The sequence below is a fragment of the Hypomesus nipponensis genome, chromosome 9, assembly GCF_054491055.1.
Source record: "Hypomesus nipponensis isolate SF chromosome 9, ASM5449105v1, whole genome shotgun sequence".
NCBI lineage: Eukaryota > Metazoa > Chordata > Actinopteri > Osmeriformes > Osmeridae > Hypomesus > Hypomesus nipponensis.
In genome coordinates, this window is record NC_140369.1 from 15767501 (window position 1) to 15786160 (window position 18660).

An 18660-nucleotide genomic window follows, 5' to 3' on the forward strand; every position below is an offset into this window, starting at 1 on the left:
TGTCGGTGAGGTGGAGCGGTGAACACAGCCAAACACTGGCCTCCACACAGACAGAAAACACCACGGGGAAATCACATCCTCCAAACGGTTTCAATTAAACTCCTATTTCACACGTATTTAACATGTTTGACATGACAAAAGCAATTAAGGCCACGCACACTGGAGTGGAGGAGGGGGACGTCCCAGAGCGGGAGGCGGCCGCGTGTCATCTGGACCGCTACGTGCTGTTCAACTGTATCGTAATCCTCACCATCATCATCCTCCTCCTCCTCCTCCTCCTCCTCCTCCTCCTCCTCCTCCTCCTCATCATCATCATCATCATCATCATCATCATCATCATCATCATCATCATCATCATCATCCCACCTTTGATGTGTCCAGACAGTGTGCTGTCCTGTACTACTGTACTGCACTAGCTCCTGTACTACTGTACTGCACTGGCTCCTGTACTACTGTACTGCACTGGCTCCTGTACTACTGTACTGCACTAGCTCCTGTACTACTGTACTGCACTAGCTCCTGTACTACTGTACTGCACTGGCTCCTGTACTACTGTACTGCACTGGCTCCTGTACTACTGTACTGCACTGGCTCCTGTACTACTGTACTGCACTGGCTCCTGTACTACTGTACTGCACTGGCTCCTGTACTACTGTACTGCACTGGCTCCTGTACTACTGTACTGCACTGGCTCCTGTACTACTGTACTGCACTGGCTCCTGTACTACTGTACTGCACTGGCTCCTGTACTACTGTACTGCACTGGCTCCTGTACTACTGTACTGCACTGGCTCCTGTACTACTGTACTGCACTGGCTCCTGTACTACTGTACTGCACTGGCTCCTGTACTACTGTACTGCACTGGCTCCTGTACTACTGTACTGCACTAGCTCCTGTACTACTGTACTGCACTGGCTCCTGTACTACTGTACTGCACTGGCTCCTGTACTACTGTACTGCACTGGCTCCTGTACTACTGTACTGCACTAGCTCCTGTACTACTGTACTGCACTGGCTCCTGTACTACTGTACTGCACTGGCTCCTGTACTACTGTACTGCACTGGCTCCTGTACTACTGTACTGCACTAGCTCCTGTACTACTGTACTGCACTAGCTCCTGTACTACTGTACTGCACTGGCTCCTGTACTACTGTACTGCACTAGCTCCTGTACTACTGTACTGCACTGGCTCCTGTACTACTGTACTGCACTGGCTCCTGTACTACTGTACTGCACTGGCTCCTGTACTACTGTACTGCACTGGCTCCTGTACTACTGTACTGCACTGGCTCCTGTACTACTGTACTGCACTAGCTCCTGTACTACTGTACTGCACTGGCTCCTGTACTACTGTACTGCACTGGCTCCTGTACTACTGTACTGCACTAGCTCCTGTACTACTGTACTGCACTGGCTCCTGTACTACTGTACTGCACTAGCTCCTGTACTACTGTACTGCACTGGCTCCTGTACTACTGTACTGCACTGGCTCCTGTACTACTGTACTGCACTAGCTCCTGTACTACTGTACTGCACTGGCTCCTGTACTACTGTACTGCACTGGCTCCTGTACTACTGTACTGCACTAGCTCCTGTACTACTGTACTGCACTGGCTCCTGTACTACTGTACTGCACTGGCTCCTGTACTACTGTACTGCACTGGCTCCTGTACTACTGTACTGCACTGGCTCCTGTACTACTGTACTGCACTGGCTCCTGTACTACTGTACTGCACTGGCTCCTGTACTACTGTACTGCACTGGCTCCTGTACTACTGTACTGCACTGGCTCCTGTACTACTGTACTGCACTGGCTCCTGTACTACTGTACTGCACTAGCTCCTGTACTACTGTACTGCACTAGCTCCTGTACTACTGTACTGCACTGGCTCCTGTACTACTGTACTGCACTGGCTCCTGTACTACTGTACTGCACTGGCTCCTGTACTACTGTACTGCACTGGCTCCTGTACTACTGTACTGCACTAGCTCCTGTACTACTGTACTGCACTAGCTCCTGTACTACTGTACTGCACTGGCTCCTGTACTACTGTACTGCACTGGCTCCTGTACTACTGTACTGCACTGGCTCCTGTACTACTGTACTGCACTGGCTCCTGTACTACTGTACTGCACTGGCTCCTGTACTACTGTACTGCACTGGCTCCTGTACTACTGTACTGCACTAGCTCCTGTACTACTGTACTGCACTAGCTCCTGTACTACTGTACTGCACTAGCTCCTGTACTACTGTACTGCACTAGCTCCTGTACTACTGTACTGCACTGGCTCCTGTACTACTGTACTGCACTGGCTCCTGTACTACTGTACTGCACTGGCTCCTGTACTACTGTACTGCACTGGCTCCTGTACTACTGTACTGCACTGGCTCCTGTACTACTGTACTGCACTAGCTCCTGTACTACTGTACTGCACTGGCTCCTGTACTACTGTACTGCACTAGCTCCTGTACTACTGTACTGCACTAGCTCCTGTACTACTGTACTGCACTGGCTCTTAGACCCACGCCAGCCCTGTTGGGAGACAGGAGTCTTCAGGAGCAGTGATGACTTGCTTTTTCCAGTTTAGACTCGGTGTGTGTGCGTGAAAACTGTGCATGCGTGTATATGTGTGTGTGCATGAAGAGAGAGACAGCTGAGATTATATATATATATATATATATATATATATATATATATATATATATATATATATATATATATATATATATATATATATATATATATATATATATATATATATATATATATATATATATATATATATATATATATATATATATATATATATATATATATATATATATATATGAATGTTGAGAGAGACAGAGGAGAGAGAGAGAGGAGAGATGGAAAGAGAAAGGCAGTAAGACAGAGAAGGAGAGAGAGAGAGAACAGCAGTGTGTTGTGTAGCAGCAGCTCTGTATGGAGGTCTGCTGTAGACAGGGCGGGCTGAACACATCCTCAGAGTGGCTCTGAGAGGTTCGTGCATCCTGCACCAAGGACCCTCCCAGGGCCATGGGGGGAGGAGGGCAGGAGTCTGCGACTCCCTCAGAAGGCTTCTGAATCACAGGGGCATGCGCGCACACACACAAACACGTTTCTTCATCTATTTTGATGCTCTATAGAACAACCTTGAATGGAGGATGGTGCCGTAAGAAAGAAAGAAAAAAAAATATATATATATATATTGTAAAAATAAATACAAAATCTTTTCAGGGCGCACCCAAGGTTACAGACTTGAATGCGGCATTTGAGGAAACTGTTGATCAGCTCGGAGCGGCATTTAAAAGACTGTTGGTGAAAATACTCCTCCTGTGATGGTAAACAAGAGGTCACCACAGTGACTAAGCATCCAAGAGACTTGTCTGAAGCATCTTTTAATGGCAGCCCTCCAGTCTGGGGCTGAGAGCGGTGCACGCAGGCACGCGCGCACACGGTCAAAGGGCAGCCGACAACCTCTCGCATACCTCACGACTGTATATACGAGAGGAGAGGAGACGAGAGGGGACAAGAGGAGAGGTATAAGAGGAGGAGAGGAAACGAGAGGTAGGAGACAAGAGAAGTAGGAGACAAGAGAAGAGGAGACGAGGGGAGGAGACAAGGGGAAAGGAGATGAGGAAAGGAGGAGACAAGAGGAAAGGAGGAGACGAGAGGAGTTAAGAGGAAAAGGAGACAAGAAGAGAGGAGAGAACAGCCAAGAGAGGAGAGGAGGAGAAGAGCACCCTCATAGTAATGGTGATGGCTCCAGTAAGTGGATGATCTGAATAGACCACAATCAGGGCCCTCTGACCTGCTGTCAGTGATGGAAGTCAGACTGCGTTCAAGAGAGCCGGTGGACATGGACCCAGTGGGGAACGATCACAAGAGGGTTGTTATAGTAACCCTCATCCAGAAAATAATTGCTCAATGCCACACAATAGACAGACACTACATGCCAACCGGCCTAACTCGACATTGGGACGGGTCAAATATGATAAACGAGTCAACTATACAGGACGTAAGCGCACCGCCTGAAAGCAAGCGACTCATTCTCTGTGCTTCGTCTGAGCACCAGCTGGAAGCGGGCTGGAGGAGACAAAGGCAGGAAGAAAGTTCTTCAACGAGGCGGACAAATAAGCCAGCCAGAACACTGAGCATCAACATGCAGACTGTCCATCAGAGACGAGAGGCATCAGGCTGGCTACAGTCAAATCTCCCTCCCTCCCTCCCCTCCCCCCCCACAATAGGATGGCTTGCACCAGGACGACTGGCAGACAAAAGCGTTGACCTTTCAACTGCCCGCATGTCCACGCAAACATTATGGAGATTATTTCCGTAACATAAACAGGACCCATGAGCACACAAACCTGCTGTATGTATTGTATTCGCACGTCCAGCATTCTTGGCAGCACCACATTCATCAGTTGACAGTTTAAAAAACATTCAGGCTCAGTGCCAATGATGACGATGTGCACAGGGACAAAAAACCCAAAGCATTCCATTATTTTGTTCTTTTCTTAAGATTGACAAAACCTCCCATCAGATTGAATGGAGCCATTATCATTCTGTGGCTTTCATGTTGTGAGGAGGAGAGTGAAATGGTCTGACTGGATGGTGAAACACCAAGTCAGTCAGGACTGAGGACTGTCTGTGTGTGACAGGCAGGCAGGCAGACAGGCAGGCAGACAGAACGACAGGCAGGCAGACAGGCACACAGACAGACAACAGGTCGACAGAACAACAGGCAGGCAGACAGATAGGCAAGCAGGCAGGCACCTTCAGACACCAAACCACTTCCAGGGGGTGTGGCAGACTTGGCCCTGTTGCCGAGGCAGCCTCCTAAAGTGCCCATTAGGCAGGTTCATGCAGAACTGCCGGCCCTGGGTGACCCACTAATCAGAGCTAGCCTTGGTCAGGGGAGGCCGGACCACGTCCACGCTAATGGGTTAATTCTCAGCCAATTAAGCTGTGAAGAGAGGCTGTGCCCTGGAGGTCTGCTAGGAGGGCGAAGGTGAGGGTGGAGTAGGGCTGGCTGGAACCCACACGGCACGCTGGACACCGGGGCCAGGCCTAATGGGGGGATTTGTGACTCCACAGCACAGCGGACTGAACGACTCGTGTGTTCATTCGATACGACTCCTATACGATTTGGGTCTCCGTGTGTTTGCAGTAGATCCGGTACCTACTGTTCAGCCCCAGCTGGAGGTGACACTATCCTGTCAGGTGGTTTGAGGAAACACAGGCTTTTGATCAGTCATTGATTTCCCTTAAGTTGCTTAGTGGTAGTGTTTACCACCTAGAAGGATGAGAACAATGTAGAAATGAAGAGACCAGTGACATTGACTAATGAGCAATTATAGGAGGGATGTTTGTGTGCGGGTCCAGGCCTGTAGTGATCTGTCATTAGCCCCTGACCGCCTGATGATGGCTGGGAGAGAGTCCGTCAGTCCGTCCGTCAGTCCGTCTGTCCGTCTGTCTGTCTGTCCGTCTGTCTGTCAGTTTGTGGGAGGACTGGGAAGGCTGAATGAGCAGCCATCTTTGGCATCTCATCCATCACGAGGTTCCACTTCACTGCCACAGCTGTGTCACTGTCTCTCCTTCCCCGCCTCTCTGTCTCTTCCTCAGTGTCTCTCTCTCTCTCAGTCGCACTCTCTTTCTCTTGCCATGTCTCTCTCTCAGTGTCTCTCTCTCTCGCTATGTCTCTCTCTCAGTGTCTCTCTCTCTCTCACGTTTCCCTCATTCCCCTCCCTCCCTGGGTCTCAGAGTGTTAACCCCACTGAGGACGCCGTGGCCAGGGAGATCCAATGTCACTCCCAGACACTTTCCCTCCTGCAACGTCAACTGAGCACCAAGCAAGGCAGCGCTCATCCTTCAAGGGGTATTATTATCCACTGAAGAGGACACAACACGTGTCAAAGGCCTTAGATTTCGAAAAACGCCGACGACGATGCCACACTGACTCCTAGTTTAGATTTGAGACACTCCACTTGAATTGAGCAACTGGCAGTTTTTGTAGAAAAGGTACGTTCGGCAGCCATACTGAATTGGAAGAAGGTAGCTGCCACTGTCAAGGTGATTAACCAGCTGGTCAGGACCCTGTCCTCCCCCTACACGACGGCCGTTGTCCACTTCAGGTTGTCACACAGTCCGGGAAGAATGGCAAGGCTTTGTTATTCAAGCAGTTTGTTTGTCATATCAGGTGGGAAATCCGACAGGTTATCAAAACAACAGAGATGGTGACTTCCATCGACACAAGACTCTCTCTGATCTTATCTGGCCAATGTGGACACAAGGTTATAGAGTTTCTCTCTGCATGTTATGTTCTGGGTGTGAGTGAGTGAGAGAGTGAGTGAGAGTGACGGATGAGGCAGGGTGGCGGGAGTTAAGTAGTTACCACGGAGGACAAGAGCATGGATCGACACAGCGATGAAAGTAGGCGACGGCAGCCTCGACGTGTTCTAGCGGCAATTAGCAGGCGCGCTGACACTATCGACGCGACAGTCGACAGAGACGCCCCTCTCCTCCCGTCTGCCTCCCACACAACTGGAGCCTCCTGCAGGCCGGAGCCAACTGCCCACATGGGCTCAACCAGGAACCAGGGGGAACACACGTTGAGCATCCTCTGTCACTTTCATTTGATTTATTCAGCCGGCGCTTTGATCCAAAGAGACGGACAAACGGTGCATCCGGAGAGTACAGCAGGAGACTTTTGCCTCGTGGTCCTGAGGGTTCCATGACAGAGACAGGCTAAACGGCTGTAGCTAGCTGGACCGCTGAGTCGACCAACACTAGAGCCCAGCCCGGGTCCGTCTCTACACAGGTGGAACCCTGACCAGGGAGGTCAAGGGTTCCGCCTGACAGATGTTTGTCCAGATCTCTCTAGCGTCGGAAGTGGTTTTCTACTGGCTATTCTACGGTCTGTCTCTCTCCGATTATGTATTCATTCAGCAGATGCTTTTATCCAAAGGAAGGGAGTTTAACCTTCGACCTCTTGATCTGCAGTCAAATGCTCTACCACTGAGCTATTCTCAACCCATCCCATCTCTCTCTCACCCACCCCCCTCTCTCTTTCCCCCATGCGCTCTCTTTCCCTCTCCCTCTTTCCAGATCAATAGAAGTCTGGGCGCAGCAGCAGTGAGAGAAAACACAGTTGACACATTAGCAGAAGGCTGATGCGCCAGCAGAGACAGCTAGATTAGCTGCTAGCTAGCACAATTATGGCTTATTATTGTTATGACTTAATGAAGTCCAACAAAATGGAGGAATGCCAATGGTAGACAGATCAAAGAGATGCTTTTTTTGTTGTTGCTGTTTTATCATTCATGTGTATTACCAGCATTTATGAGAGAGACAAAAAGGAAGATACAGTGCGTTTGTGAGTGGGCTCATGTCTGTGTGTGTGTGTGTGTGTGTGTGTGTCTGTGTGTGTGTGTTCAGTAGCCTGTGTGAGGTCAGAGGCAGCAGGAGGTGGTCTGACCCAGCTAAAGAGGATTTAGCAGAGGCAGATTCAGAGGCAGATTCAGAGTTAAAGGCAGATTCCAAGGACTGGCCTCTATTTATAGCATGCAGAACTCATCATGGCTCAGCGCCTAGCCCCCTCCCCCTGATCACCCTCTCGTTCCTCTCGTTCCTCTCGTCTACCCATCCCTCCCTCCCTCTCTCCCTCCCTCTGAAGGCCAGGTCCTGAGGTTATGATCCATCCTGACACCATAAGGCTAAGCTGAGGTTCTCATCCATTTACAGTTCACTATACAGAACCTGGGGTCAGCTCAGTGACTGATCCTACTAAATGGAATGGACACTGCCAAGCTCTGGTCCCAGCAGGTTGCTTCACTGGTACCATCATCCTGTACTGGCTCACACTGTTAGGCCGCTGTCTAATGGACACACAGTCCCGGTGACTGACTGGGAACGCACACACATGAAATGATACCAAAACAAACCAGGTCTCCTTTCTCTCACCATGCAGGCTGGCTGGCTGGCGCTGGAGTCGTGACGCAAGGTTCCCCTGAACTGTGAACCCTCGACGGGCCCCGGGAGGCAGCTAATGATCTTTCCAGTTTTTTTACGACTTGTTTTTTAAAGTGCCTCAAATTCCTTGCAGTTCATAACTTTAACTACGCGGCTGGGCAGGGGCGGGTTGTCGTCGCCCGCCTGCCCACCTCCCCCCCCCCCTTTCCCGTTCCCGCACTGCAGAAACAGTCCACGTTTCCCAGCGGCCCAGGGGCGAAGGGTCGGTTGGTGGGAGCGATGACTTCAGTCCGTATGATGGCGGGATATTCTGGAAAAGGCCAAACAAAAGACCCGCCCCTATATTCAGCCGCATCATAAGCCTATCTTCTGACTTCATCATTATAGCACTCAGCCATGTTAAGGTCAGTTCACTGTCATCTTATAAAGTGCTTTCTAATGAACTGGCAATCCATTAGACCTGACCACGCTTGTTCGACCAGCACAATAATCTATCCATCAGCTTCACAACAGGAGCTCAAGAAACATGCAACATTTTATTTAAATTTTTTCACAAATTACCGATATTGTATTTTAAATATAGTCCGATATTATCGATGGCCGATACATCAGAACATCCCCTCACACTATTCCGTCTTAACATCGCAGGTCTGGCGCACTGCCGGCATTTCAGGACAGTGTCTAACAGGTCTCATTATCACAGTGGGAGGGTGCTCAGTCACTCTATTCACATTTGATAACTGCTGCCATTATCAGCTTTGCAAAGCAGGAAGCCTGTAGCCTGAAGCCCTGGACCTAAGACGTGAGCAATCATTTCTTTATAATATAACCTAGGTGCACCTGTAGGCATTGACAGAGTAGATGGAAAGAGAAAAATGTGCGAGGGAGACAGATAGGGGAGGCAGAGAGAAAGCGTAGAGAGAGTGGGGGAAAAAATAAGAGAGAGCGAGGGAAGGGAGGCAGAGAGAGAGACAAGAGAGATGGATGGAAGTCTCTGTCACTACATGTACAAAGGCCCACCAGAGAGAGCAGCTCCAGCGCCAGTTCTAGATTCTTCTCTGTGTTTGACTGGCTCTTCTCTCAGCCCACAGAGAGTGGGAGAGCAGGGGGTGGTATGGCAGCCCCCCAGCTATGCTGCTGCCAATGGTTCCTGCCAGCGTACATCCTCCCTTCCCACTCCCGGGGCTGGAGCAGGGGAGTGAGCGTGAGAGTAGGTGGGGTGGAAGGGGGGGGCGGGGGGGGGCAAGGTGAGGTGAGGCTGGTGGGCGGCCAGGTAGGCGGGAGCTTCCTGATACGGGAGCCCACCTCTCAGCAAGATGGAACCGGCGGTTCTGAAGGCCCGGGTGAATCACGGCCGCCACTCCCACCGCCGACGCAGCCGGTTACCGGGCCCTGGGCCGCCAAACGCTCCGCGCTGCTCAGAGCCCAGCCCCGCCACGGCTGCTGCTGCTGCAGTCTGCAATTAACAACACTGTGGAGAGTGACTCGGGGGGGGGGGGCTAAAAATACTCTCTCCCCTCCTCAAATGAACACACAAACACCAACACACGCAGAGGGCGTATCGAGCGAGCGACGGTGGCTTTGACACGACGTGGAACGCGCGGAACAGGAGACCAGTCATATTCTGGAAGGGCGTGGAGGGGTTGAAAGTAGCGGGGCTGGTGGAGGCAGGAAAAGTACTGTTGCTCTCCAAAAATGTATCAGAGCGACTGAATAATTCACCATCAGCAAAGCGTTCAAAATTTAAATGCTCACTTTACGGTAATGATCGTACAGGCCGCAGGAGCAGAGAGCAGGAAGGGGGGAGGGCGGTGAGGGTCGGAGCCAATTTTACACTTTATACCGATTGCCAGAGCCGTGCAACCCAGGCTTGAGGTGGGAGATAGCCGGCGAGGTCTTACCTGAGCCTATCCCCATTTAAATACCGGGAGCAGGGCTGGCTGGCCAGCTCCCTTCCCCCTGTGGATCTAGTCAGTGTTGAACAGCAACATTATCTCCATTTGCAGGATAAATAAAGCCCTGGGGGCTCGGCTAGCTAGCCTGTCTCCCTTCAAATCACTGGTGGGGAAGAGAAACCCAGCACGCTCCGGGCTGCTATTATTAAGCCTCCCTCTGCCGTCCAATAGGAAGGCCAACCTTTGATCCGTTTAGGTTGTTGCATATTTGCATTTTTTAATGAGATCAAAGAGGCTAAATGGCTAGGTCTAGGGCCCCCGCAGAAGAAGACTGGCTGGTGGAACCACTAGTTCATCCAGAAGTTGCAACTCTCCATTCCTGCGATCGTACAGACCGGCCCGCCTGCTGTGTCCGACCCGGAGACGCTTGTTGTTCAGTTGGTTAGGTAACCGACAGCGGGCTGCAATCTTCTCCAGCTTATTTTCCTCTGCACGCAGGTGTGGAGAAGATAGGGAGGGAGAGCCTCCTTAGCGCTTCCAAGTTCAAGGGAAAACATTTCAAGCATTTTTCTACTGGTTGAGAATCGCTCCACATTTGCTTTGGCATCCCCTCACCTGGGAAAGGCATGGGAGGGACTTTTAGGGGAGTTTCGCTGTCTGCATGGGAGAGCGCACGCACACACACACACACACACACACACACACGTGTCTCCTTACTGTTAAAATATATATTCAAAGATGAAAGAACTGCACTGGCTCCCTGAGGAGGGGAGAGGAAGAGAGGAGGTAAGGGGAAAGGAGAGGAGAGAAGGAGAGGAGGGTAGGGGAGAGGGTATAGGAGGAGAGGAGGGTAGGGGAGAGGAAGAGGGTATAGGAGGAGAGGAGGGTAGGGGAGAGGAAGAGGGTATAGGAGGAGAGGAGGGTAGGGGAGAGGAAGAGGGTATAGGAGGAGAGGAGGGTAGGGGAGAGGAAGTGGTTCTGTGTGGCGTCATCTGTGGTCCCTCACATCTGTCAGGGCTTCACATTTCCAGCAGGCCTGATCAGATTAGACCCTGGTTGGTAGCGGGATTATAAACCTGTTTTGTAAACAGAGATTTCAAATCTCACCGGATAACAAGAGCTTTTGCATGGGCCGGCTGCTAATCCTCTAACATCCATGCATTTAATCCCTTTACATTACGGCTTCTTCAGGCCTGTCTGGACTAACACTCTGCCACTGTCCTATAGGCCTGTTGGCCCTGGAGAGGAGCTGGCCGGTAATGGGGCGGTCGAGGTCAGGGATCTATTAAGATCCAGTAGAGAGAGAGAGAGAAGGGTTGATCTCTTTAATATTCATTAATAGGTTCTTTGGAGAGAAGGAGGCAGGCAGGCGGTGTCAAACTCATGATCTTAGACGCTGACCCGGGGCCAAACAGCTTGATTGCATTAAGAGTCTCATCAGGGGCGGTGGCAAAGAGGGCTTCTGTGGGAACGAGGTGGAGAAACACACACACACACACACACACACACGCTCACGCTCACGCTCACACACACACACACACACGCTCACGCTCACGCTCACGCTCACGCTCACACACACACACACACACGCTCACATGCACATGTACATACGTGCACAAACGATCCTGGAAGAGACCAGATCAGACTTATTTGCCTTTTAATCAGGGAGAGTCATCAGAGGCAGCTACATCCCATAATGACATGGGCTGAGCTGGATTGGTCGGAGACAAGATTGAATTGGACTGTGGCGAGGCGTTGGACTCAGCACAAAACCAGCCTCCGTAGAAAAAAAACAAAAAAGCAAAAACAAAAAACGTTCAGAGAGCCGACTACAAACAACATGAAGAAAGCTGAAGCAGGCCCAGTCAAACACTGGAGCACAGGGGAGACGAGGAGAGGCCATGAGTGATAAAGTGGGAAACAAAATATCACTAAGCTAGAAGATGAAACATTCCTCAGGGCAATTTGGCAGAGCTCCACGCGAGAGGCGTGTTCAGCCAACACCAGAGAAGCAGAAATAGCGATGTGATCTTCCTCCACAGCGGCACCAGGAACGTGGATCGTTCAAACGGCGCCTCTGCTCAGAGTGGAACCACCAGAGACCCTGAGTGCTTCGGAGGGAAGGGTTTGTCGGAGGGGCTGCTGCGTCTAATTACTCGCTCGCGGACGCTCCTTCGAGCGCGCCGTTCCTGTTTTTTGACCTTGATGAATTATCTGTCCTTATTGACAGCGCATTGATATTCCTTAAAAGCAGGGCTAATGGAGTTCTGGTGAGATGATGAAATGCGTCGCGGCCTCCTGGATTAGCCCGGTCTGATCTCTCGACAGCACGGAGAGCAGCAGCCGAGCGGCAGCCCTCATTGTCATGAAGAACAGACGCGTGCGTGCGCTGGGTCCTGAATTCCTGCGGAACCAGGGCCCCCACCCCAATCCGGCATATTGCACACCTCACCCCTACAACCTCGCCTCACACCTACAACCTCGCCTCACACCTACAACCTCATCTCATACATACAACCTCACATCACACCTACAACCTCACATCACACCTCACACCTACAACCTCACATCACACCTACAACCTCACATCACACCTACAACCTCACATCACACCTCACACATACAACCTCAGCTCACACACCTCACCCCCCCCCCCCCCACACACACACACACACACACACACACACACACACACAACTACCACACCTCACACATACCACATCCCCCACACATACAGCCCCACCTCACCAAACTTCAACACAACCGTCACTCTGGCGGAGGAAGGGAGGCTCCTCTGAGATGCCTCACAGCGAATGCCTTCAGCTTGGCCTGTTTCTGCTCACTCACGGCCAATCTACAGATCTACAGTATGGCAGGTGCTCCAACCATCACGCTAAACCTCCAACAATCAACTGTGCCTGCCATTTGACCATCAATAGATTTCCCCTTTGGAGGGAAATGATTTACAATCACAACAACAGACAGGGTAAGGCTACCTCACCTTCACAATGCAGCCCAAGCTCTAGAAGACCCTTCTTAATGCTCAACCTTGATCTCCTTGATTCAATCATTACTGGGGGAAAAGGAGTTCTCTTTCTAAATGGGCTACAATTCAGGCTGCAAAAAGTATATGGAGCAAACTAATGGAGATAGTCTGAATGACGATAAGTGTGCCATTTGTAAAACGGACGCTGGAGAATGTTCTTTCAGAGACTCAGAAAACCTCCACAGCGACCTTGTGATATGTCACTGCCATTCTGCCAAGAACTCATTCTAAATGGACATTGAAAAAGGAGATTTTCTGAAGACACTGTACAACTGGACTGCTGTGATTGCCGGATCAATACAAATTCTTTATTTGAGTATGAAAGCACCGAATCGAGCGCTCTGTGACCCTCCATACCGGACACATATTACTACAGTCGTTCAGCAGAGAAGTGACAAACAATATACAGTCTTATATAGTACATAACATCTGGTCATTTCTATGCAACAATCAATCATCCATAAATGTTAGTCAGATTCTCAAGACAATACATCTCACAGCCTCAGAACCTGATATCACAAAGCTCCTTCCCCCTAGGTGATAAGAACTCTCCAAGTCAGGAAGTCATAACTCCTTTCTGGGGTCCTTTCCAACCAAGTGTTAATAAATACAAACAATGGCCTCCCTATTCCTCACAATGGATTGTGTACGATAAAAGACCAAACAGCTGTTTTATCAGCACATGACTGTACGGCTCCTTCTGAACCTTTCAAGAACTTCCCTTCCAGGTCATGAAAATAGACTGAACGCATATAGGAAGTGCCCACCCTAAAAGATCTCCAGTCTACAGAGCAGTCAAACACCTTAACCCTTCGCCCCTCTCTTGATCTGACTAACGAGTCTCAGGACTTTTATGAACAAAGGAGCTTTACAGTTTACCACTATTAAAACATATTTATCCAAAAAACAACATTTGATTTCAGAGGAAATTATGGACTTAGGATACCGACAACCTTCCTTTCCAAATGCACTTTTCTTTGTTTCAACTTTGCCTCAACTTTGAGCCGAGTGAAGTTTCCATCCGTCGAGTTCAACGTAAACGTCAGCTGAAAAACAGCAGCACCCAGACCACCACAACACAAACAGATCTTCTGGCTGACAATAACGGCGTTGACAAGTTGCTAAGGAATGATTAAAGGGACATTTGCAAGTTTGCAAGTGGCTAGCCTCCTGTATAGATCCACCCGCCTGTTCCAAGTCCAGAATGAGACAATTGATTGCCGTCTAGTCTGAGGCTCGTGCACGCGGATCTTGTCATGCACCAGGAAATGGACCGCATTCATCTTGCCCGACTGCAATAAAGCGCCCCGCCTCGAGATGCTATCCCCAAATAAATGCAGACTGATTGGTAAACTCATTCTAATATCAATTTCTATCTGGGGCTCTTTAAAAGGCAATCAGCACAGCTTCATCTCTGCTATATCATGTGCTCCTTCAGATGATGACACAGCACTGTCTCCCCATCACCCCCCCCCCCCCCCGTCCTGCATAATAGCCTGTTCCTATCAAGGCATCTGCAATGAATAATGCCACTAGTGAATGGGCTATTTAGCACGTCTTGGCTCTGATAGGCCCGTCTCTCTGAATATTAATCTGGGATTTTACACTTCACACGCTTCTCTCAGGGCAGTGTCGTTCCTCAGGCGGAGAAGCGAGGCGCTCGGTGGATTCAGTCGAGCGGCTGGGAGAGGTAGGTTTCCTTTTCAGCTCTCGGGGGAAGTGACAACAGTGATTACCGACGACATTTAACTCCGCCGCCGACAAAGCCGACTTGAGACTTTCTCCTTTGACGATTGAGGCTCCCTCTCGTCCCCACTGCCGCCAACTCAGACAGCATTTGAATGGAAGAAGCAGCGATTTCGAACGTCGTTCCACACAAAAGCCGACACCTACTAGACAGTCACATGGGGTGCCTTCACATCACAGGGACCCATCATCATTTTTTATTTTTTTTAAAGCAGCAGTCAAGTTTATGCCGTATATTAAAACAAGCGTTTGTTTTCGACCAGATTACCCCCAGCGACAGCCCCCTCGCCTCCCCTTACCTTCCAGCCGCTTCCCGCCTCTCTGTAGTAAGGGAAGTTGTCGCAGATCCACTGGTAGATCTCGCTCAGCGTCATCTTCTTCTTTGGCGAGCTGTTGATGGCGAAGGTGATGAGGCTGGCGTAGCTGTAGGGCGGCTTGCCGTCCTTGTGCTGCTGGACCTCCTCCTGGTCCAGGGTGGTGTTGGGGTCCAGCAGGGCGCTCTTCTTGCCCAGGCCCGGCCCGTGGGCCCCCTGGGCGTCCGCCTTCTGGATGGCCGCACGCATGGTCAGCTGAGGCAGCCAATCCATGGAGGTCAGACTACTCTCCAGCTCCGACGTCATGGCGACGGCAGGCTGGGCTGGGCTGGAGGAGGAGGAGGAGGAGGGGAAGGGGAGGGGGGACTGCGGGGGGTGGATTGAGGAGGAGCGCGGGGAGGCGTGGCCAAGCGCGGGGGTTGGAGGGGCGGTGGTCGAGTGGGCCACTCCCCCGGAGCAGTGGTTCAGTTGGGCGGTGTCTGGGAGGAGAACCTGGGGGGGAGAGAGGAGACGGCACAGGGTCAGGACAGGATGTAGTCACCCTCGACGACCCCTTACACTCACAGTCTGCTGGGTTTCAATCTGGAGTGGCCGCCAATTCCAGTTCTCCATTGGAGAATCTAATCCCGTCTGTGCCAAATGTGTGTCCCCCCACCCCGACCCCCCACCTCTCACCCCCCCCCCCCCCACAAACACACACACACACACACATTCCCCCCCTCCTCCCCCGCCATCCATCCCCTTTCTTCCCTCCCCATCCCTCCTCGCTCCCTTCATCCCCCTCTTCCTCCTCTCCCTGTTCCCTCTCTGCCTGCTGACTCAGAGCTGCAGCTCCATCTGGGAGGTGGAGTACAAGTAGGGGAGTTGTTTTCACAACTGCCAGCCAAATGGGGGGACTGGCTCAGGAGGAATTCCTACTCTCTTTCTCTCCCCCCCCCCCCCGTCTCTCCCTCCCTTTCCCCCCCGTGCGGAGCACTCTGCCGTATACAAGAGGCGTTGTGTCGTCGTGCCAACCGTCCTGTCCTGTCCGAGGCCCCTCCTGTGTGTCTGCTGACTGCACCACATGCAGCCTGGCTCTCTCTGGCTCGCTCTCTCTGGCTCGCTCTCTCTGGCTCGCTCTCGCTCCCTCGCTCTCGCTCCCTCGCTCTCGCTCTCGCTCCCTCGCTCTCGCTCTCTCGCTCTCTCTCCCTCGCTCTCTCTCCCTCGCTCCCTCTCCCTCGCTCTCTCTCCCTCGCTCCCTCTCCCTCGCTCTCTCTCCCTCGCTCCCTCTCCCTCTATCTCCCTCTCTCTGGGCAAACTGCCTGCCTGTCTGTCTGTCGGTCCATCTGCCTGCCTGCCTGCCCTGCTTAAAATAGCAGCAGAGGAGAGACTAAAGTTACAAGCAAAGGTGAACACAGGCCAGACCGCCACGCAAAACAAGTGGCCTCATGGTTGAGAGACCCTGCCAACGACTGAGGGCCCCAAAACAAGAAAACATGAAAAAAACGAAGAAATCCCTCACATGTGGCTGTGAGTGTGTGCGGTGTTCCCAGTTGAAATAAATAACTTGCAGGCCCAAGAGAGTTTAAGCCATAGTAGGAATGTCCTCCAGTGAGAGACTGCGGAGTCGTGACAAGCGGCTCAGCTCGGCCTCCACTTCCTGGAGGACCGCTGCTGCTCTACCTGCCTGTCCACTCCACGGTTTCTCTGTCGGACGGCTCAAATTAGGGGGAGTCATCACCACACGCGCCTCATTGCGTTCAATAACGCACATTCATTCTCTCGCGCACAGTGTACTGGTGTCAAACCTCAGGGAGACCTTCTGTGACCTTCTGCGCGGTTTCTCAGTTTCTCAGCAGTGATGTTGCACTATACTTTGGAGGGGCCGCTGAAAAGTTGGTTTCCTTTAAAACCAACTCGGAACAGCCTTTCATCGGCAGGATGCTAAATGTATGTGACAGCGTAGCCCTGGGACTGAGACCCTGAGACCCTGCCCCTGGCCAGAGACCACGACCAGACACGGGAGGCCAACAGTTGACAGCAGGTTGATGACGGTTGCCCCAACCGGGGTGCCGTGTGGGAACACCGCAACTCCGAGTCCAATAGCATCTGACCCCATCCTAATGATCCAGATGCTTGCTAATCTACCAGGTCCAGCAGGCGAGGGAAAGAGGTGGGGGGAAGAACAAAATGTTGATGGAGAGAGGCGGGGGGGGGGGGGGGGGAGTGCCTAGCTGTTTGTGACAGGCAGACATGATGAAAAGCTGGCCCGTTCTCTGGCTCCCTGCTCCTCTCTGGGTCTCTCACTGCACCACATTACCAACACACATCACACGTTTCCAAATCCATAGTGCACGGGCATGTTTGAGGGAATAGGTAGGAGAACTGGGTCACATGGTGCGGAGGGAGGGAGGGAGGGAGGGAGGGAGGGAGGGAGGGAGGGAGGGAGGGAGGGAGGGAGGGAGGGAGGGAGGGAGGGAGGGAGGGAGGGAGGGAGGGAGGGAGGGAGGGAGGGAGGGAGGGAGGGAGGGAGGGAGGGAGGGAGGGAGGGAGGGAGGGAGGGAGGGAGGGAGGGAGGGAGGGAGGGAGGGAGGGAGGGAGGGAGGGAGGGAGGGAGGGAGGGAGGGAGGGAGGGAGGGAGGGAGGGAGGGAGGGAGGGAGGGAGGGAGGGAGGGAGGGAGGGAGGGAGGGAGGGAGGGAGGGAGGGAGGGAGGGAGGGAGGGAGGGAGGGAGGGAGGGAGGGAGGGAGGGAGGGAGAGTGTGCGGAGGGGGGCATGAGAGAGGATGAGACTGTGTTGTTGGCGGAGGTCCTGGCAGGGGCAGCTAGCCATGGCAGGGCATGCTGCTATCCAACGGTCACCAGTGATTATCAGCCCTCTCCACACTAACTCCAACTCCCCACACACACACACACACACACACAAACAGCCAGATTCTGGCTTCGACCTGGGGCTTTTCGACCACGTCCGAACTGGCGAGTGGGAGGGAAATGGGTTGTCACTCTTCGGTCACTTCAAACTCAAATGTGTTTGTCTCCCAGCATGGTCAGACTCATTTCTATCCAGGAGAGCCAGCTTGTTACTGCCAACCCCTGAAGGATTACCAGCAGATTTGGTTCAAAAAAAAAAAAAAAAAAGGATGGATGGATGGATGGATGGATGGAGATCAAGTCTGTGTTCCTTTAATAGGATGTGATAGAACCTGCCCAAGACTGGGAGAGATCGTCATGGTGATGTGACCAGGCAGGGGTTCTGCCTGGTGTGTCCCACCCCCCCCACGAACCCACCCCCACCCACACCCACACACCCCCCACCCACCCAGCCTAACCCAGGCCTCGCTGACAGAGGCAATGAGAGAATATCTTCCAGATTACCATCTGATAAATCATGTCCTACATGGAGGAACTTGGGGACACCCCCACCTGTCCACCTCCCAGGAAGGTCAGAGAGACAGAGCTGCCCCCACTCCCCCCCTTCCCCCCTCCACCTCACCACCAGGAGAGTCTGTCTGGGTCTACACTCTCTCTGCTCCCTCTACCTCTTCAATGGCAAAACAGACCACTTTTCTGAAATGTACAGTCTGAATCCTGTTTTCCCTCCACCATGTCTGTGTTCACTCCTGAGCACCTGCGTCTGTCTTTCAGTCTGTCTTTCAGTCTGTCGTTCAGTCTGTCTTTCAGTCAGTCTGTTGTTCAGTCTGTCGTTC

At 52.0% G+C, this 18660-nt stretch overlaps 1 protein-coding gene across 5 annotated transcripts in view; it reads right to left on the minus strand.

Moving 5' to 3' along the window:
- foxj3 (forkhead box J3) overlaps nt 1-18660 on the minus strand; it is a 62986-nt gene that overhangs the window by 25893 nt on the left and 18433 nt on the right. For 4 of the 5 annotated variants that reach the window (XR_014766581.1, XM_084705075.1, XM_084705076.1 and 1 more), the window contains one exon: nt 14962-15468. Coding sequence is in view for 4 of the 5 variants with exons in the window: in XM_084705075.1 (XP_084561201.1) it covers nt 14962-15282 (321 nt within the window). In the remaining variant the exon portion in view is untranslated. Of the gene's footprint in view, nt 1-14961; nt 15501-18660 lie in introns of those variants that run through there. The other variant, XM_084705078.1, reaches the window with a different exon arrangement.